General features: G+C 39.6%; 1 protein-coding gene across 1 annotated transcript; it reads right to left on the bottom strand.

Moving 5' to 3' along the window:
* Positions 1-12504: 12504 nt before the first annotated feature.
* LOC117592751 lies at positions 12505-16838 on the bottom strand. The gene is made up of 2 exons (XM_034297107.1): positions 16764-16838; positions 12505-14332 (listed from the first exon to the last, which is right to left on the bottom strand). The coding sequence occupies exon 2, from the start codon at positions 14323-14325 to the stop codon at positions 12967-12969; it is 1359 nt and encodes a 452-aa protein (XP_034152998.1). The 5' UTR covers positions 14326-14332; positions 16764-16838; the 3' UTR covers positions 12505-12966.
* Between the last annotated feature and the right edge of the window lie 1844 nt (positions 16839-18682).

Here is an 18682-nt window from a genome sequence, read left to right as displayed (position 1 = left end):
TGTGTGAGGTTTCAAATCTGGTTTTTGCGTAGGCCTTCTCCAGCTACTTGTTAGTGCTATGACATACTTGGTTAGGAAAGGAAATACCAGATTTTTTATCATAGATGTGTGCTGATAAGGTGAAGTGAAACATTATCTCTGTACACTTTTTTTAGTTCTTTGTGTAAGACTGTCATTGAAATTGACATTTATGTGAACAGTTGCAAGGGTAATGGGATTTAAAGAAAGCCTGCCTCCACAGGTCCAGATGGAGCCTGGATACACATACGAGTGTCTATTGTGCCTATATCATTGTGGAAGCCTGAAAAATAAGATTCTGTTAATACAGAGGCTTGTCAACCTGTAGACTACTTTACATTTCACATACCTGCAGTTAAATAAAATGCCTCCTTAATTCTTTGTTTCAAAATGACCAGGGAGAGTGATGGAAAACATTCAGGTACTGCTTCAGAGCAAGGTGAACCTTCATTTCCCAACATGCAGTTGCGTTCACGACCTTCTGCATCACCAACACCGTATAAGAATGTCCCATATGCAAAGAAACGCAGAGCTATGCAGACAGACTGAACAGTGGTCAAGGCTTGGCTATGGTGAGTGTGCTTCCTTATGCGTGGTTACAGTAGACTGTGAGGGTAAACAATGCTGGGCCTACTGAACCTGTACCTCTCCCTCAGACACTGATCAGGGAAGCCCTTGGGGCTGGTGGTGTAAACACTCTGTGTAGAATCTGAGCACCTTCATCCACAGGGTTGTTGAGGAATGGACATGCCATAGTTGGTTTAACTGGCCGGTCACAGTGACAGTTTTCCCCAGCAGTATTTCTGTCTCTCATAACAGAAAACCTATTGCCTTTAAACACATTAATCCTTTTGGGCTATATTTCTCTTAGGATCACTCCCCCTGGTTACTGCCCCCTGGTTAGCATCAGTGACAACGTGCAGTCTTTTGTAATAGTTGTCTACGAGGCCCGATTTCTTGCAGGTGGTATAGCTGCCCATTTGTCTTGGCAAAATGCAAAGTTTATGCAAAGTCATTGGTCGTTTTGCAAGAGCTGCACGTTTGAGATCTCCCCAGAGTGGCTTGATTATGTTAAGGTCAGGAGACTGTAGTGGCCACTCCAGAACCTTCACCTTTGTTGGCTGTAACCACTAGGGTCAACTTGGCCTTGTGCTTAGGCTCATTGTTGTGTCCAAGAGCATCCCATGCGCAGCTTTCGTACAAAAGAATGCAAATTGTCTGCCACTATTTTCTGATAAAATGTTGCATTCATCTTGCCATCCATTTTCACAAGATTACCAGGGGCGTTTAGAGCTCACACACCCCCAAAACATCAGTGAGCCAGCACCATGCTTCACAGTGGGGATGGTATTCTGTTCACTATAGGCCTTGTTGACCCCTCTCCAAACATAGCGCTCATGGTTGTGACCATAAAGCTCTATTCTGGTCTCATCACTCCAAATTACAGTGTTCCAGAAGCTGTGAGGCAAGTCAAGGTGTTTTCGGGCATATTGTAACCAGACTTTTTTTGTGGCATTGGCGGAGTAAAGGCTCATTTTTGTTCAAGTATCGTCATATCGTGCTCCTTGAAACAACCACACCGTCTTTTTCCAGAGCAGCCTATATTTCTCCTGAGGTTATCTGTGAGTTGAAAGCCCAATAAAAAAAAATATATATTTTCAAAACTGAAAGAGCAAATATTTTGTAGAATGACCCACCATGTCATTCTACAAAAAAAATGATTACTTCCATTTATTACTTCCATTTACAGGGTAAACAAAGACAGCATTGAACCAGTGTCTTGTTTCATCTCAAAATGTTTGTCAAATATTTCCTGTACCAGTTCATCATGCTTATTTTTTATTTCATCCCAACAAATTATTTTAACTAGGTTTAAATAAATGTAATTGTAAAAGTGCTTTGATAACTGCTGATGTAAAAAGGGCTTTATAAAATACATTTGATTGTTTGGATGTTTCTATTGTTAAGAAATCTTGGCACATTGGAAACTCATTAATTTATTTGACAGACCTGTACTTACCCTATCCTAAAGACCTTCTTTTGTGCAAATACAAATATAATGTTTTAATATCCAGAGCATGAAACGTCACAATTTGCCACAGTTTAATTTTTTGGGCTCTTGTAGTGTGACTTTGGGCAAGACCAAAGTCTTAGTACAAGACCAAAAAGCTATCCACATTTGATGAACAGTACTTACAGCCCTATAGCACTTCCTTGAGGGAGAGGAAGAATGTTGAAAACATTTAAGAAAAGCTGCATGTCAGCTCAATTTAGCTATTTCTATTTCAATAAAGCCAATCTACCACTGATCAGATTTAGAATGACCTGTAATATTTTGGTTATAAAATAATCTAATGTATTGTTTTATCAATGTCTGGAGCTAACATGACATAAAATGTTAAAACAGTTTAGTAAATGACATAATTACAGAAACAGTTCACTACACAGATGAAGTAACTCAGATTTACTTACAGACAAATCCACCAGGTGCTTGGAAATAAATTTGATATGAATTTATTTACAGTGTGTGGGTTTTGTTCTTTTCATTTTAGTTGAGGTTCAGAGTTCTTCCCCAGTCATTCAGTAACTTGTCTGTTTCTTAACTAAATGCACCATTATTCATAACGTAATACATTGTATATATTTATTTGGACTTTGTTTTCCAGCACTTTGGATTTTAAATTATATAATGACTAATTGGGAAATGACTAAATATTTTTGGCACTCTAAAATGACTCTAAATAATTTCTAAATGGTTTATCCTCTACTTAAAGATGACAGTCTGCACTTTAAGCACATAGTCTTTGAATTCAAAGCACTGAAACAAAAGAAACAAAGTATCACCTCCAAATATTGCATTGGTTCCCGAAACCTTTTCAGTCATTCCCCTCTTTGATAAAGAGATTTTTGCACACCCCCAAATAAGAAAACAACTTCAGTTTAAAAATTGGCCTTTCACTTCAGGAACAGTAACAGAGCACAGCATGAAAACAACTGTTATCGATAAAACCGCGGACTGTCAAATGTAAAAGAAATCTATGAAGAGTAAAAATTTAAAAAACGTATTCAAATATTTGCTTAAAAAAGTACTTTTGATGTCAAGCAGTTTTAATAAAACAGTATTCTTGCATTTTTTTTAACCAAATAAATCAAGAGGCTTTCCTCTTGGTCCAAGTGCAATGTTTCAAGAATGCATTCTAATTTATTTATGGTGCTTCATGCTGTCAGATTTATTGTGCTTCATGCTGTAATGTTTTTAGGCCCAGGACACATCGGCCAATCCTCCCCACCTTGTAAAATCAAGTGACAGGTATATCTTATTTTCCCATTTTCTAATGTTTTGGTCCCTGTTTCTGTTGGTCACCTGACGGTGACCGGGCAAAACAAACCTTCAGCAGACACCTTGTAGACCCCCTAATTATTTCTTTCAGCAACGACCTGGGGGGATTGTTACAGGGGAAGAGGGAACAATTAGGATTAACTGTCTTGCTCAAGGACAGAACCACATAGCTTTCACCTTGGCAGTAGGGGGATTAGAACCAGGAACACTAATCAGATGTCCTAATTAAGGCCACCTTCAAGCAACAGGGCAAACCAACCCATTCTTCAGAACAAGAATTTTGCAATAACATGACAACCCTTGGGGGGAACCCTTGTAGGAAATGGCAACCCTTTGAGGTAATGTCACCCTAGATAACAGGCGTCAAACTTATTCAATGGAGGGCCTGGTGTATACTGGTTTTAACTGGAGCCCAAATGAGACCTTAGCAACCAGTAACCCTATTAATCAATCAGGTACAAGTTAAGAGCAAAAACCTGCAGACACCTGACTTGAAACCTGTGCCCTAGACGAGAGTTATATTGGGGTGTCACCGTAGAGCAAAAACCTGACGAATAAGTAAACAAAGACACATTTCTACTATTACATCCAAATGACAGGTGTGAGTTTTTCCATCTACTGGGAGTGTGCATAAGCAGCGAAACATCAATAAAAAAATTAAAATAAAATAAAAACTGTAGAAGAAAAATAGGAATGCAATGTTGGGCTTTATGCACCTGACACTTTGTTGTAATGTAACAGATAAAACAAAGTCCTTTTCCAGCCCACCACTGACGGATCTGTTCATTATTCACAATCAACTCTAAATCCACTTAAACTGGACTCATGTGGTTAACAATTACTGTTAATAAAATGCTTCATTGTTTCGTTGTATGGCTGATGTGATTGGTTAAAAATTCCCCAATGTAATTGGAAGAGACACAGTGTAACGGACACAGTGTCTCTGCTTTAGGACCAGGAGGGCATTTATTAACAAAAAGTGTAAGAAATGTAATCAAAGCTAGAGGGAAAGAAAACCTGGGGGGGGGGGCGGAACAGCACCCACCTCTTCTTCAGTCTTCCACTACCTGCTGTCTGGTGCTGCTTTCCTGGAGGCCATATTGGGGCTGGGGTGCCTCGTTAAGGGGTGGCAGCCAACCTGCATTCATTGTTATAAACTGGACTGCATTCTGGGGCGCTATTGTGCAGCCCAAGGCCAGGTGCTGTTCCCTGGGACGTTGGCCATTTTAACATAACAATTTCTAAAGATATTTGAATATAGTTCAACGATCCTGACCTTGTCAGTAATAATAAAAGGGATCTCAAAGTAGGATGTGGATGTCCTACTACCAGGTCTTTCTGTGCAGGTTCAAAAAGCAAAAAAATTTTTTTTTCATGTTAATAAAATGCGAAGGGATTGTGTGGTGGTGTGTGACTCTGTGGTAGTGCTGCATTCCCTAAGCAAAGAATGCCAATCGAAACCCATCCACCATCCTGATGTTATCCATTTACAACCCACTATTACATTGTGTACTTCTAAAGGGGTTTCTTTTTGTAACACATTGTATGTCCCTCCCTCAGGTTACCCTCCCTACACCACAATTTCAAAGCACCTCCCAAAAAAAATACACAAATATAAAAGCCTTCATGCATAAAAGGCTATATGCACTACCATTCAAAAGTTTGGGATCACTCAGAAATGTTCTGTTTTTGAAAGAAGAGGAACTTTTTTCTCCATCAAAGTAACATCAAATTGATCAGAAATACAGGGTAGACATTATAAATGTTGTAAATGAGTATTGTAGCTGGTAACGGCTGAATTTCAATGGAATATCTAAATAGGTGTAAAGACCATCACTCCTGTGTTCCAATGGCACATTGTATTTGCTACCCAAGTTTATATTTGATTTCATTTCATCATTACAACGAAACGTGTCTTTGGGTGATGTGGGATGGATGGGGCTGGGGAGAGGGTCCACCACTTCCTTCTTTTCTGCTGCTGGTGTTGAACCTCCATGGCGGGATGGATGGGTTGCATGAGAATGTTTCCTTTCGTGTGGATGGGCGTGCTGGGATGAACTTGATTGTATTGGACATGGCTGCCAACATTGAACACATGTCAGTGGAGAAGATCATCTTGTATATACCTGCAAATACTGTACACACCTGTACACATATTACATTTTGTTCCCTCAGGAAAAAAAGTCATATTCTGTTTTATTTGCTATGGCTTTTGCAGTCTCAACCAGAAATGTGTAATTTTGGAGAGGCAAGACACAAGAACGACTGTGGGGGCAGATACAAGATTATATATACGTTATTATTTTTTAGATTATTCTGTCTCTCACTTTTCAAATAAACCTACCAATACAATTAAATACTGATCATTTCTTTGTCAGTACAAAATCAGCAGGGGATCAAAAAACTTTTTTCCTCACTGTACTTATTTATAGAGAAATATCAAATAAGACCCAGGTCCCTTTCACAGCTCAGCCATATATTATTATAATAAAACATACAAAATAGACAAAAAACTACGCATAAAAAAATGCCAATCACCATTTACAACTAGCTTAGAGGCAGGAGAAATGTTTTAAATAATGAATTCTAAGTAAACTGTGTGAGGTAATGTCTATCTGTCTTTAGGTTTGCCATCGCCAAGGTTGCCAAGTCAGATGATATTTTGTGTTTTATTTTGTCAATGTCAGACTCAAACCTAACAACAAACAAGTCTAAAAACACACTGCATAAGAAAGAGTACATAGGAAGAGCTCTGGGTGTATCTCAATGTGACGTTAAAATATGACTTCTGTATATTATCAACAGGTATATAATAGACATTCAAAGAACTCTCACCAGTTGACCTCTGTTGTGGTTTAGTCTCGTAGTTGTGGCTTCTGTTGTGCAGAGTGTTGTAGCAGAATCCAAACATGCTTGATTTATATCATGTGATGAATAGGGAAGTGATCAATCTTTATTGCTCAAGTATTATTTTGCAGTTACTTACATTTGCAAGTCATCAAATTGCTTCACAGTGCCCTCCGTAATTAATTTAACAGTACAGCATTTCTTCTTCATTTGGCTTTATGCTTCAGTTTAAGTTAGCGACAGCATAACATACTGTATGGATCAGTGCAGGAGGAATTGAGTCACTGTGACATGAGTCACTGACGGCTCCTATATGTACAGGGTTTGAGGGATGTATGAACTACTGATGTGTCAATCATGAAGGATTCGTTGTTTTTTAATTGAAAATTCGTGAGTCACTTTTGTGCAAGAGAAAATCACACAAATATCATACATTTATTTTATCTCCATCCAGAAAGTATCTCAGTGAATATTTTTGATGTAGTCAAACATATTTCTGGGTATGACGTAGGTCTAAATCAACACAGTCACAGCGTGGATGGCACAAAACATGTCAGTTGAAGAACAAAAAAATTCAAGATGAGGAAATGATCACAAAAGAACAATATTTGGACCACATTTACAAAAATCTATTCAAATATTGCCAAATGCACAATTTGCTAAATCCATCTACAGTTGTGCTCAAAAGCTTGAATACCCTTGGAGGATTGGTAATATATGTACCATTTGTAAAGAAAACATGAGTGAGCAGACAAAACACACGTCATTTATTTCTTATGGGATTCATATTGTAGGCCATAACAAAATGGCACAATCATAAAACAAAACATGGCAACAAAGAAAAAAATTAACTGACCCCTGTTCAAATGTCTGCATATCCTTAGTTCTTAAAACTGTGTATTGCCACCTTTAGCATCAATGACAGCATGCAGTATTTTGTAATATTTGTCTATGAGGCCCCATATTCTTGCAGGTGGTATAGCTGCCCATCCATCTTGGCAAAATGCCTCCAGGTAATGCAAAGTCTTTGGTTGTCTTGCATGAACTGCACATTTGAGATCTCCCCAGAGAGGTTTGATGATATTAAGGTCAGGGGACTGTGACGGCCACCCCAGAACCCTCACCTTTTTCTGCTGTAACCACTGAAGGGTCAACTTGGCCTTGTGCTTAGGGTCATTGTTGTGCTGGAAAGTCCAAGAGCGTCCCATGCACAGCTTTTGTGCAGAAGAATGCAAATTGTCTTCCAGTATTTTCTGATAACATGCTGCATTCATCTTGCCATCAATTTTCACCAGATTCCCCGTGCCTTTAGAGCTCACACACCCCCAAAACATCAGTGAGCCACCACCATGCTTCACAGTGGGGATGGTATTCCACTTCTTAATAAGTGATTGAACAGTACTCACTAGCATTTGCAAGGCTTTGGATATCTTTTTATATCCTATTCCATCTTTATAAAGTTCCATTAGCTTGTTATGTAGGTCTTTTGACAGTTCTTTTCTGCTCCCTATGACTTAGTATTTAGCCTGCTCAGTGCATCCATGTGAGAGCTAACAAGCTCATTTACTATTAATACACAGACACTAATTGCAATTTAAAAAGCCACAGGTGTGGGAAAATGATTTTCACATGTGTGTGTGTCACCTTGTGTATCTGTAAAGAGGCCAAACATGGTGGGGCATGTAAACTTTTGATCAGGGCCATTTGGGTGATCCAAACAACAGCTACAACAGCCACAGCTACAACAACCACAGCTACAACAGCCACAGCTACAACAACCACAGCTACAACAACCACAGCTACAACAACCACAGCTAGAGCTTCAACCACAGTTACAGCTTCAACCACAGCTACAGCTTCAACCACAGTTACAGCATCAACCACAGTTACAACAACCACAGCTACAGCTTCAACCACAGTTACAGCTTCAACCACAGCTATATTAACAGCTGCAACTACAGCCAATTCTGAAACAGATGTTGTTCCATTGGTAAGGCCCAGAATCTCTCAGGCTCTGCAGGAAACAAGTATGAATAGTTATGCACTTGTTTTTCATTGTAGCCTAAGATGTGAAAAGATGTGCATGTTCCTTAACTTAAAGAAACCAAACATGCACAATCAATTAGATAACCTTTTTCTGCAGTTGTACATTTCTACCTATGGCATTAGCCTGTGGTATTACTTTTTGAAGTCTGTAAGAACAAGGTAAATGTTTTACTATTTGTATTTCCATGTATTCTATGCTGGAAGCATTAAACTGAGTGCTAAAACAGTGAACCATCAGATCCCAACATGGGATAGAGATGGAATTGAGCAGTTGGACAAAAATATTAATTCAATGAATCAATGATTCAAAAGATCCGGTCCCTTTATTAGTTTGAATGGGTGTCATTTTGTTTTCCAAGGATTTTCAGATTGGAAAATAGTAAACAATCAGATAATTTACGATTTTGGTCAATTCATAAATAATTGCCTGTCACTCTTGCTTATTTCACACAAGCTCTTTAATCTTTGAAGAAAAAACTCCTCTGCACTTTTTCCCCCCTGTGTAGTAAGTGTTATTTCCTATTTGCTCATGCCTCAAAAGTATAGAAAATGGCCATTATTCCCCACAAACTGCTTTTGTGACTAGGACAGTGATATTTTGAAACATGTTTATGTCTGACATGGAGTCTGATCCTGAGGACCTCGGTGGATGTTTGGTCTCCGAGCTGGCACTCTGCTGAGTTTGAGTACCCGATCAAATCAGCTGACAAACGAAGGAGAGCCACCCGCCCTTATATGGAGAAGAAGCGTCGCTAAAACGAAAACCATTCCACTCGTCCGCCACCACCACAGCCCTACCCTGGACACCTGATTGCTTAGAACATTTAAAGAGAAGTGAAGCTGTGGTTTTACCGGGCAACTGAGGACATGATGTCTGGTGTGGAGACTGACCCTGGGGGACTTTTGGTTTCCTGATCAAATTAGCTGAACTGGACTGGACTGACTTCATGCACACACACACACACACAAAGTCAAGTCTCAATTGCTGCTACCAGACTCTCCACTCTCCACAGTTTTACATGTTTTATATCTTTATTAGGGTGTAGTTATTTTGTAGTCTGTTACTTTAAATGTTTTGTTATTTGTTTTTAGCCTTTCTATTGTTGCATTGCTGTGAGGTTAGGATTGCGTAAAGCTTTTACTCACTTTAACTATTTATTTTCAATTGTTACTTTGCCGTGCAGGAACCTGCAAGTAAGAATTTTTCTCTTAGAACTTGACTGTTTGCATCTTTAGCCATAATACTGTTTTTAGTAATGTGCCCTAAAATTTGATTTGTATTAATATCGGTAAGAGGTTTGAAATAATGTACAGATTCTGCTGTTTCGAAAGGCAGTTGCTACTTTAATTCACTGTGGCATTCAACTGATGAAAAAGTATAGTCAGGACATTAATGATGTAAAAGACATTACCTTTAGATCAAATCTAGACATGCCCCATTTCCAGCCCTCATCCTAAGGTTTCTTCGTGAAATGTTGCAACATAAAACGACTTTTGATTGTTGAGTAATTAAAGACTGTAGTTCTCACGACTGGCCTGGATTTGGCAACATTCGTAAAAGGTGTAAAGATAACTAGGACTAGGGAATGGGGGGATTGGGCGCAAGGTATGTACTTATCAATGGAGATCCCTTGTGAGTGTGAACGTTGTAGGATTGTTAAATCAATCACACGTTTTCTATGCGTACAAACTTCATTTATTCCATTTGTAAATATCATTTCAGAATTTCTATGGAATATTAATACAGGCCATTGGTTTTGGTTTTTGGTAAAGATGGGCCAAAATTGCTATGTAAAAATGTCATTGTTGTTTATTAGTTTGTTCGTACACTTTAAATATGAGAGGAATTTTGATTTGGCTGAACGTTTGACCCGAATGAACTCTATAAGTATCTGAAAAAGTCTTATGAAATTGTAGATGAATTGCAAAAGATCTGCAACACACATTGCAAAAAACCCTGTCCACCACAGATAATTGCCTGTCACAAGACACTTAAAATCTTGATAAGTGAATGTGTGCATTTGGTATAACTACAGGTTTTTAACATGCACTGACTTTAAATGCAGAGACTTTTCCAGTCAACTCCTGGATGAGGAATCAGAATGTAATTCTTGCATCTCCTAAATGTTGCACCTGGAAGTCAGGATTACATTACTCTGCTTCCAATGTATTCAGTAAGACTGTGTCTAAATGTGATGGGTTAAGTATCACTGTCTATGACAACATATGTTTGTTTAAATATCAAAACACCATTACAATTTATTGCAAACTTTAACCCTTTAGTAAAACCTGTTAAGCCCCAGATGAATCAGACACAGTGAGCTCCAAATCAGTGTGCCGCGTTTAGTATTTAGATGCATATTCTCATAGACTCCTCCAGACACTGGGTATCTTCTCTGAAAACACAGAGTTCTGACCACATCAACTGCAGTGCCTGTCTTAGATTGTCCCGGTATCAAAGGTGGCATCTTACCTCTTTTTGCCATATCAGCCCTCTTCACTGGTCAAATTCCAGGATGTGTATAACAGATGGTAGGAGGAGGTACCCAAATAAACATGTTGCACATGTTGACTGCGAGCACCATGTTCCCCCTGTGAATCATCAGTGATACCACTTTCACAATGTTGTTTGACCTCCAGTGACCACCCTGAACTAAACCGCTAAGGCCAGGACCATCCATACATACACACACATCATAATTTGCATTTTATTGCATGACATAAGTATTTATTCACCTACCAACCAATAAGAATTCCAGCTCTCACAGACCTGCTAGTTTTTCTTTAAGAAACCCTCCTGTTCTCCACCTATTACCTGTATTAACTGCACCTGTTTGAACTTGTTACCTGTATAAAAGACACCTGTCCACACACTCAAATTGACTCCAACCTATCCACAATGGCCAAGACCAGAGAGCTGTATAAGGACATCAGGGATAAAATTGTAGACCTGCACAAGGCTGGGATGGGCTACAGGACAATAGGCAAACAGCTTGGTAAGAAGGCAACAACTTTTGGCACAATTATTAGAAAATGGAAGAAGTTCAAGATGACGGTCTATCTCCCTGGGTCTGGGGCTCCATTGCAAGATTTCACCTCGTGGGGCATCAGTGATCATGAGGAAGGAGAGGGATCAGCCCAGAACTACACGGCAGGACCTGGTCAATGACCTGAAGAGAGCTGGGACCACAGTCTCAAAACAAAACATTACTAACACACTACGCCATCATGGATTAAAATCCTGCAGCGCACGCAAGGTCCCCCTGCTAAAGCCAGCGCATGCCCAGGCCCGTCTGAAGTTTGCCAATGACCATTTGGATGATCCAGAGGAGGAATGGGAGAAGGTCATGTGGTCTGATGAGACAAAAATTTTGCCTTTTGGTCTAAACTCCACATGCCGTGTTTGGAGGAAGAAGTAGGATGAGTACAACATGCTTTGTAAGTGGGAAAACCTGCAAAATCGTCAGTGTATCAAATACTTGTTCTCCCCACTGTACCAGAAGCAATCACAAGAGAATGAGACCTGGTGGGGTTATGGTAAGGCATGAGCTAAGGACCATTAATACAGTAGCATTTTATACATCTGTGACAGTTTGAATGAACATAGATTCCATGAAAAGATCACAAAGCCGATTGTCATGCCATACTTTTACTACCATCATGTTTTATTCTGTGTGACCCTTGTCCCAAGGATCTGGACACAGTTTCTGGGATCTGAAAATGTCCCAGTTTTTTCATGGCCTGTATAGTCATCACCCGGTGTCGTGGAAATATTACAAACTTTTCAGGAGCCCTGTAGAAACATCTTTTATTTTGAAATCAGTTGCCTTGGAGTACACAGCATCAAGATACAGTTTGTATGATCTTTTTAGTTACATTTTAGTACATTGAATTGTATATCATTTGCATACAGTTTTATAGATAAGCTCAGCATTTATAGTTTCTGCGCTTTTATTAGCATAAACGATACAATAGGTTGTGATATATGAAACATTTTCATTGGATAGCCAAGAATAAATGTCAATATGTTTGAACTGGACAATGTGTTTACTGGACCTGATCCTGTTCTTACACAGATAGTGGAAACAGCTTTCTGCCCCAAATAGCAGTGCAGTTCATTTACAGTACAGAGAATTCATAACTAAACAAAGGAGGAATGAGCCATAGCAGGGTGTGCATTTTGCCATCATATGTTTAGGCCCGGATCCACAGATAGAATCGGTGCCTCCCCAGTTTTGTTTCCCCATAAACACTGTAAATAGTATATGAATTAGATACGCCCCCTCATTTATAAATAATGCCCCCTCAGTCATTACAACCTGGGGCCAGGCTTATATTGAGCATGTCTGGGGTCCTCTGGATTGACGTGTGTCACAGCATCTTCCAGTTCCCATCAATCTGCAGTGACTTTGTACCACCATTGAAGAGGAGCTGGACAACATTCCACAGGTCACAATCCACAGCCTGATCCACTACATGTCAAGGAGATGTATCGTGCTGCTAGAGGCAAATGTTGGCCCAACAAATTCATATCTCTCTTTTCAGTTACTTGAATCCATAGATTAGGGCTGAATTTATTTATTTATATAGACAGATTTACTTAGGGAATTTTGCATGTTTTTATTTATTTTCATTAGCTATAGAGAGTTATTTACACACCTTTTAAATGATTAATGATTCATAAGGCCATGAAGTTCAAATTACAAGAAAGGTTTTTAACGTTCCCAGGGAATCGTCATTGCAATGGATACATATTCCTTATGCAGGAAGAATCGAGCCTGGGCCTCAGGTCTGATGGCCATGTTAGAACAATATACATACATGTTATATTGTCCAACCATGCCTTCATATTGGAAATATGTAGCCATTTGATGGGTATCATAATTGTAATTGTACTTATTGTGATCGCTGTAGAATCCAACCCATGAACTACCGAACTTGTTCATCCAATCGCTGAATGTGTTCTTGATGATCAGACGAGCGCAGGCGTATCCATCTTTAGTGTAGAGTTGCAGACTGGCATCGTAGCCCTTGATATCAACAGGAAGCTTCCTGTCTGTGTCGTCATAGGTAGGTCCACACATAATTTCAGATTTGTTTACTACGTACTGGAGACAGGGGCTCAGGCCTTTGTTTAGGTATTTTCTGATGTCGTAGGTTCCATAGCTTCTCTTGTCAATAGGTGAAGTCAAACAACTTCCATCTTTACAGACATTCACTTGGACCCCCTTGTCCAGCAACGTGTCAGGGATATTAGACCATCTGATCCGAGCATACCCCTTGTCCGTGGCTTTCACCTCCAGGAATATTTCATTGCACTCAACATGGTTATTACTGTTACTCAAGCTAACTCTTTTGTTTACAGCAGTGGACTCTGTGGGAGGCTGTTGGGCTGATGCTTCTTCCACCTGATCTATGTTGATGTCTGGGCCAGTGTAGTAGCAGTACTTGTTGAAGTTTATTGAACTTACATCATAGCTGGCGGTATACAAAAACACAGACAGGCTGTCCTTCCGATTGGCTGACAAGTTACGTATCTCTCTAAGGAGGGCAGGGCTTATGCGCCAGGTGTTTTGCGGGTCATACTGATTACTACGGGGATCATTAAGGGGATAGCGCTGTGTAATATAAACCGCCTCTAAATATTCCCTGTTGGGGCTCGTTCTGACCACCACTCTGTCCCTGTTTCTCTCTGCACTACCTAGGGCTAAGCGATAGCTTTGGGTGACAAAGTGGGGGAGTGAGTAAGATATTTGTAAATTCAGATTCCCTACTGAGTAGTAACCCTGTTGGTTTTGATCTAGCAGTGGTGGAAACACCCCTTCAGAGTCACTGTAGGAAAAAAAGCCCCAGTCTCCCCTGTCTGGCACAAAGTTTGGTCTTATGATATTGTTGTCATCCACATCCAGGTGATGAGCGATGAAATAGAGCAGATGAAGGCCGTGGCGTGGGAAGCGGTGGCCAAACTCAATGTTTATGAGATCACTGGTGGTGTTGAGGGTTGGGGGGTTTGCCCAGACCAAGGCCACAGGAAGCAGCATCAGAAAGATGAATGGAAGGCATTCTCTCCCCATGGTGAACCTGTGACAGAGAGATGGTATGACAGACAGTGTTATAGTACGGTAGTAAGAGAGTATAATATTAATGATTGATGAAAAGTTAAATAGAACAACAATGGCAATTGGTATTCTTTTAAGCTTTTCAATGTAAATAAATACTGAAGTCAACATTGTGTATTCATAGACTGATATATTGTGTCATAATACCCATAAAACCTTGCAGCACAAATAGAAAAGCGTCCCTTTCAGTTGTTGTTATGCTATAAATCTTTTCTATAAGGATTTTTTAAAACCACTTCAGGTCTGTGTGTTGTGTAGTCTTACACCACCTTGCCATTTTAATAACTGTGTAAGACATCTTTGCCAAGATTTAGCCAAAAATCGGCGGAAAGCTTATTAGCTGCTAACGTGGCAAATCTTACAGAACCACACTTTATGTTTGACATCATCACCAAATGTGGCAACAGGAAAATCCTCCCCAATTCCCTCTGAGCTAAATTTGATCAGTAAGTAACGTAGCAAGAATATAGTATATATCACATATGTAAAGATTTTATAAGATTGATTGGGTACAGTCCTATAAAACATATTCATGTTAGCTGTAAACAGCATTTTGTATGATTTATAGTAAATCATTAGCTAATGTTCAATTATTTAATAGTTCTTCATGGTCTACAGCATGGCAATAATTTGTCCACCAGGGCGAGTGAATTAATAAAAAAATGCTACCTAGCATGCTATCTTGTTTGGAATTCTTAGTGACCCGTCGCCCTCACCTCTGTGGATATGAAGTCATTTGAGTGCTTTGTGCTGTCCCACCACAAGACCATCACGACCCACTACTAGACCCACTGCAGTTTACTTAGAGAGCCAACAGGTCTGTGGATGATGCGTTCAACACAGACCTGTTGAAATTTGTGGATGACACCACCCTCATCTGAGATACAGTGGTGAGAACAAGTATTTGATACACTGCCGATTTTGCAGGTTTTCCCACTTACAAAGCATGTAGAAGTATGTTATTATTATCATAGGTACTCTTCAACGGTGAGTGACAGAATCAAATACTTATGTCATGCAATAAAATACAAATTAATTATAAAAAAAATCATACAATGTGATTTTCGGGATTTTTGTTCTAGATTCTGTTTCTCACAGTTGAAGTTGAAGTGTACCTATGATAAAAATTACAGACTTCTACATGCTTTGTAAGTAGGAAAACCATCAAATTCGGCAGTGTATCAAATACTTGTTCCCCCCCACTGTATTTTTGATGGAGACAAGTCCGACACGTGGGAGATTGACCAACTGGTGTCCTGGTGCAGCCTTAACAACTTGGAGCTCAACGCCCCCTAAACACTGTGGAGATGATAGTGGACTTCAGGAGAAGCCCAGCTGCCCATCCCCCCATCTCCCTGGGGGGCTCCCCAGTCAACTCTGTGGAGTCCTTTGGCTTTCCGGGCACCAACATTACCCAGGACCTCAAGTGGGAGCTGAACATCACCTCTTTTACAAATAAAGCACAGCAGAGGATTCCTGTGACATCTGAAGTTCAACCTGCCTACGACTTTGGTGAGGCATTTCTACACTGCCATCACAGAGTCTATCCTGACCTCCTCCATCACCGTCTGGTACGCTGCAGCCACTGCCAAAGACAAGGGCAGGCTACAATGCATCATCGGCTCTGCAGAGAAGGTGATTGGCTGCAATCTGACGTCTCTGCAAAACCCCAAAACGTTAAGGCATGCCCAGCGCTTAACTGTATAATTACCTCCCTGACAGTTCGCCTCACCCCAGACTCCATGCTGTGACTCTTCACTCACTTTACTGTAGGCTACTGCCATCAATGCATCTGTCACACACTACCCACGTTTGCTGATCACACTGCTGTAGTCCGTCTCATCCTGACATGAAAGAAATTAAAAATTATCTGTAACTTAACAAACGCAAAACTGTGGATGTGGTTTCTGAAACAGGAAAGACCCCTCATCTCTCCCCCTTGAGATTGAGGGCTCTGCTGTCAGTTGAAATATTCAAATTCCAAGGGACCACACCTCTCTCACAGTCTCAGGAAGGAGGACAACATAACAGCAGTCGCCAAGAAAGTACCCCACAACACACAATTCAAATCAACTGAAAAAAACTCCCAGACTTCCCTGACATGGGTCTAAACCAACATGTGTTATAAAAACATATGTTGCTAGTCGAACATTTTTATTAGACAAAAAAAAAAACATAATTTCAAAAAAGAAAACTGTAACCTTACTACAGTATATATAGAAAAAATTACTTTCAATCTGGGCCGTGTTGTTATAACAATTAACTGTACACAACTTCTAGAAGAGAAGAGTACAATTAAGGGCTCCTGTCTAACAAAAGGTAATGTTCAACTTTAAATGTTCTATGATTAAATATGGTAAACTTCTATAAAACGTACAGTAGATCATCCTTACCAGTCTCAAAAAACTTTCCTTTTGGTTTTGTGTTGATGGTTGTGACTTCTGTCTTGAAGTGTTGCAGAAGATTACAATCCTGCTTGATTTATATACATGTGCAAAATAGGGCAGGGATATATATTGCCCAAGTAATATTTAGCAAGACAACAAATTATTTCCCAATAATTATCTTTAGCAATATTGGGGCAGTATTGCATGCATTTGTTTTTCTTTAAAGTCAAACAATTACAAAAAAAAGAATAGATTCTTATCTTTGATTTGAGGGTTTTTATGTACAATTTCAGAATGACAGCACATATCAAGGCACCCACTTATTTCAGAGTACCAAAAGCTTTGGGAAAGATTAATTTAACTACCCCACCAGATGCTCTGCCTACCAGGTCGGTACTGAATCCATCGTCGGTTGTTGTTTGTTTTGAGGTTTCAAATCTGAATATCGACTTGGTCAATAAAACATTCCACTTTTTGGACCTGAGGAACTCCTTAGTTGGTAATTCTGTAAGGTGGCATTATCTTTATCTATGTCATCAAATCATTTTGCAGGATTTTTTTTTTTTTACTTTAGCATACGTTTCTAACTTCAACTCTCCTGAACCTGCAATGATTTCGATACTGGGACTAAAACAAATATCGATATATAGAAATAATATGTGTGATGTTACTGTTTAAAATCAGACTTGCTTTCATTGCTTTTTATTGGGAAACGTTGCCTTTGTACCCCACTCACACTGCATGAAGGCCTCTAGGAAACACTGTGACATTTGAAATACAAGTGATAATGTAATCACCACTGAAAGAGATTATGTACGTATTGTCATATTTACGTTGTTTGGTCAACAAGCTAATTTGACAGAGAAGCAAGGAGAATTGCCCCTCTTTAACATAAACATGTTATTCAACTGTAAAAACAGAGTCAATGGTAAGTTTACCAATCTGTCGTAGTCCCATCATCAGCAAGACAAACACAGAAGACAAGTAGAGAAAGAGCAACGGAGTCAGGTCTGGGTGTACGTGAGTTTACTACTGGTGAGAATTGGGTGTTCAATTTGGAGAGCGTATCCAAGCCTACTTCAGGCTATTCATAATTCTTCTGGGAAAGAATGGACCTGTCATTGCCAAAATAAACAACTGATCTCTGCAAGCAATTGTCCAACAGAACACTTGACAAGTTTGTGGTGAGAAAACTAGAAAGGGATGAAACAAAGCAGATGTAATCTGTGCTCAAATGCTTTACCCCAAACTAAGCATTTAATTTGAACACCTCTGGTCTCCTGGCCATCCTTATGAGAGGTTGGTCTCACTTATCTAATTTAAAGATCTTCTCTGTCCTAATACCCAAATAGTGGAGTAAGCTTACAACTAATGCTTAGTAACAATGTCCGAAAACCAACCTCTCCATACAAAGCATGTTGATTAACCCCACAGTCCCATGTTGTGGAAATTCTTCAACTGATGTATGCTCGGTCCTATACATGTATAAATGGGTTACTAGGTAAAGGTACTGAGTCCCCATGTTTGGATAAGAAAAGGAACATGGTAGAGAGGGATCTGGTATTTGTTTAGGGGGGCATCCTTGACCGGCACCAGCGGATTAGAGGGTTACTCGTAAATCAGTAAATCTTTATAAATCCCTTTAGTGTCTATCTGTTGTTTGTCCAGATATTGTAACTCCTTGGGAGTTGAGAAGGTTACCCATGTGGAGGGGGACAGCCTGTCCCTTTGTTTGAAGCCCAGGATATGTGATGGAACAAGGGGAATGTGTTTTATTGACAAGACAGATGGGCAACAGTTTACCACACCCCTTTTTCCTCTAAAAAGACAAACTGTTCATGTATTAAGTTAGAGACTCCTCGGATGATTATGTTTGTAAGCATTTGACACATCTCTCTATTTGCAAATAACCTATTAAATTGTGC

This window comes from Esox lucius, chromosome 14 (assembly GCF_011004845.1).
Source record: "Esox lucius isolate fEsoLuc1 chromosome 14, fEsoLuc1.pri, whole genome shotgun sequence".
Taxonomy (NCBI): Eukaryota; Metazoa; Chordata; class Actinopteri; order Esociformes; family Esocidae; genus Esox; species Esox lucius.
This window is presented reverse-complemented; position numbering and strand designations above follow the sequence as displayed.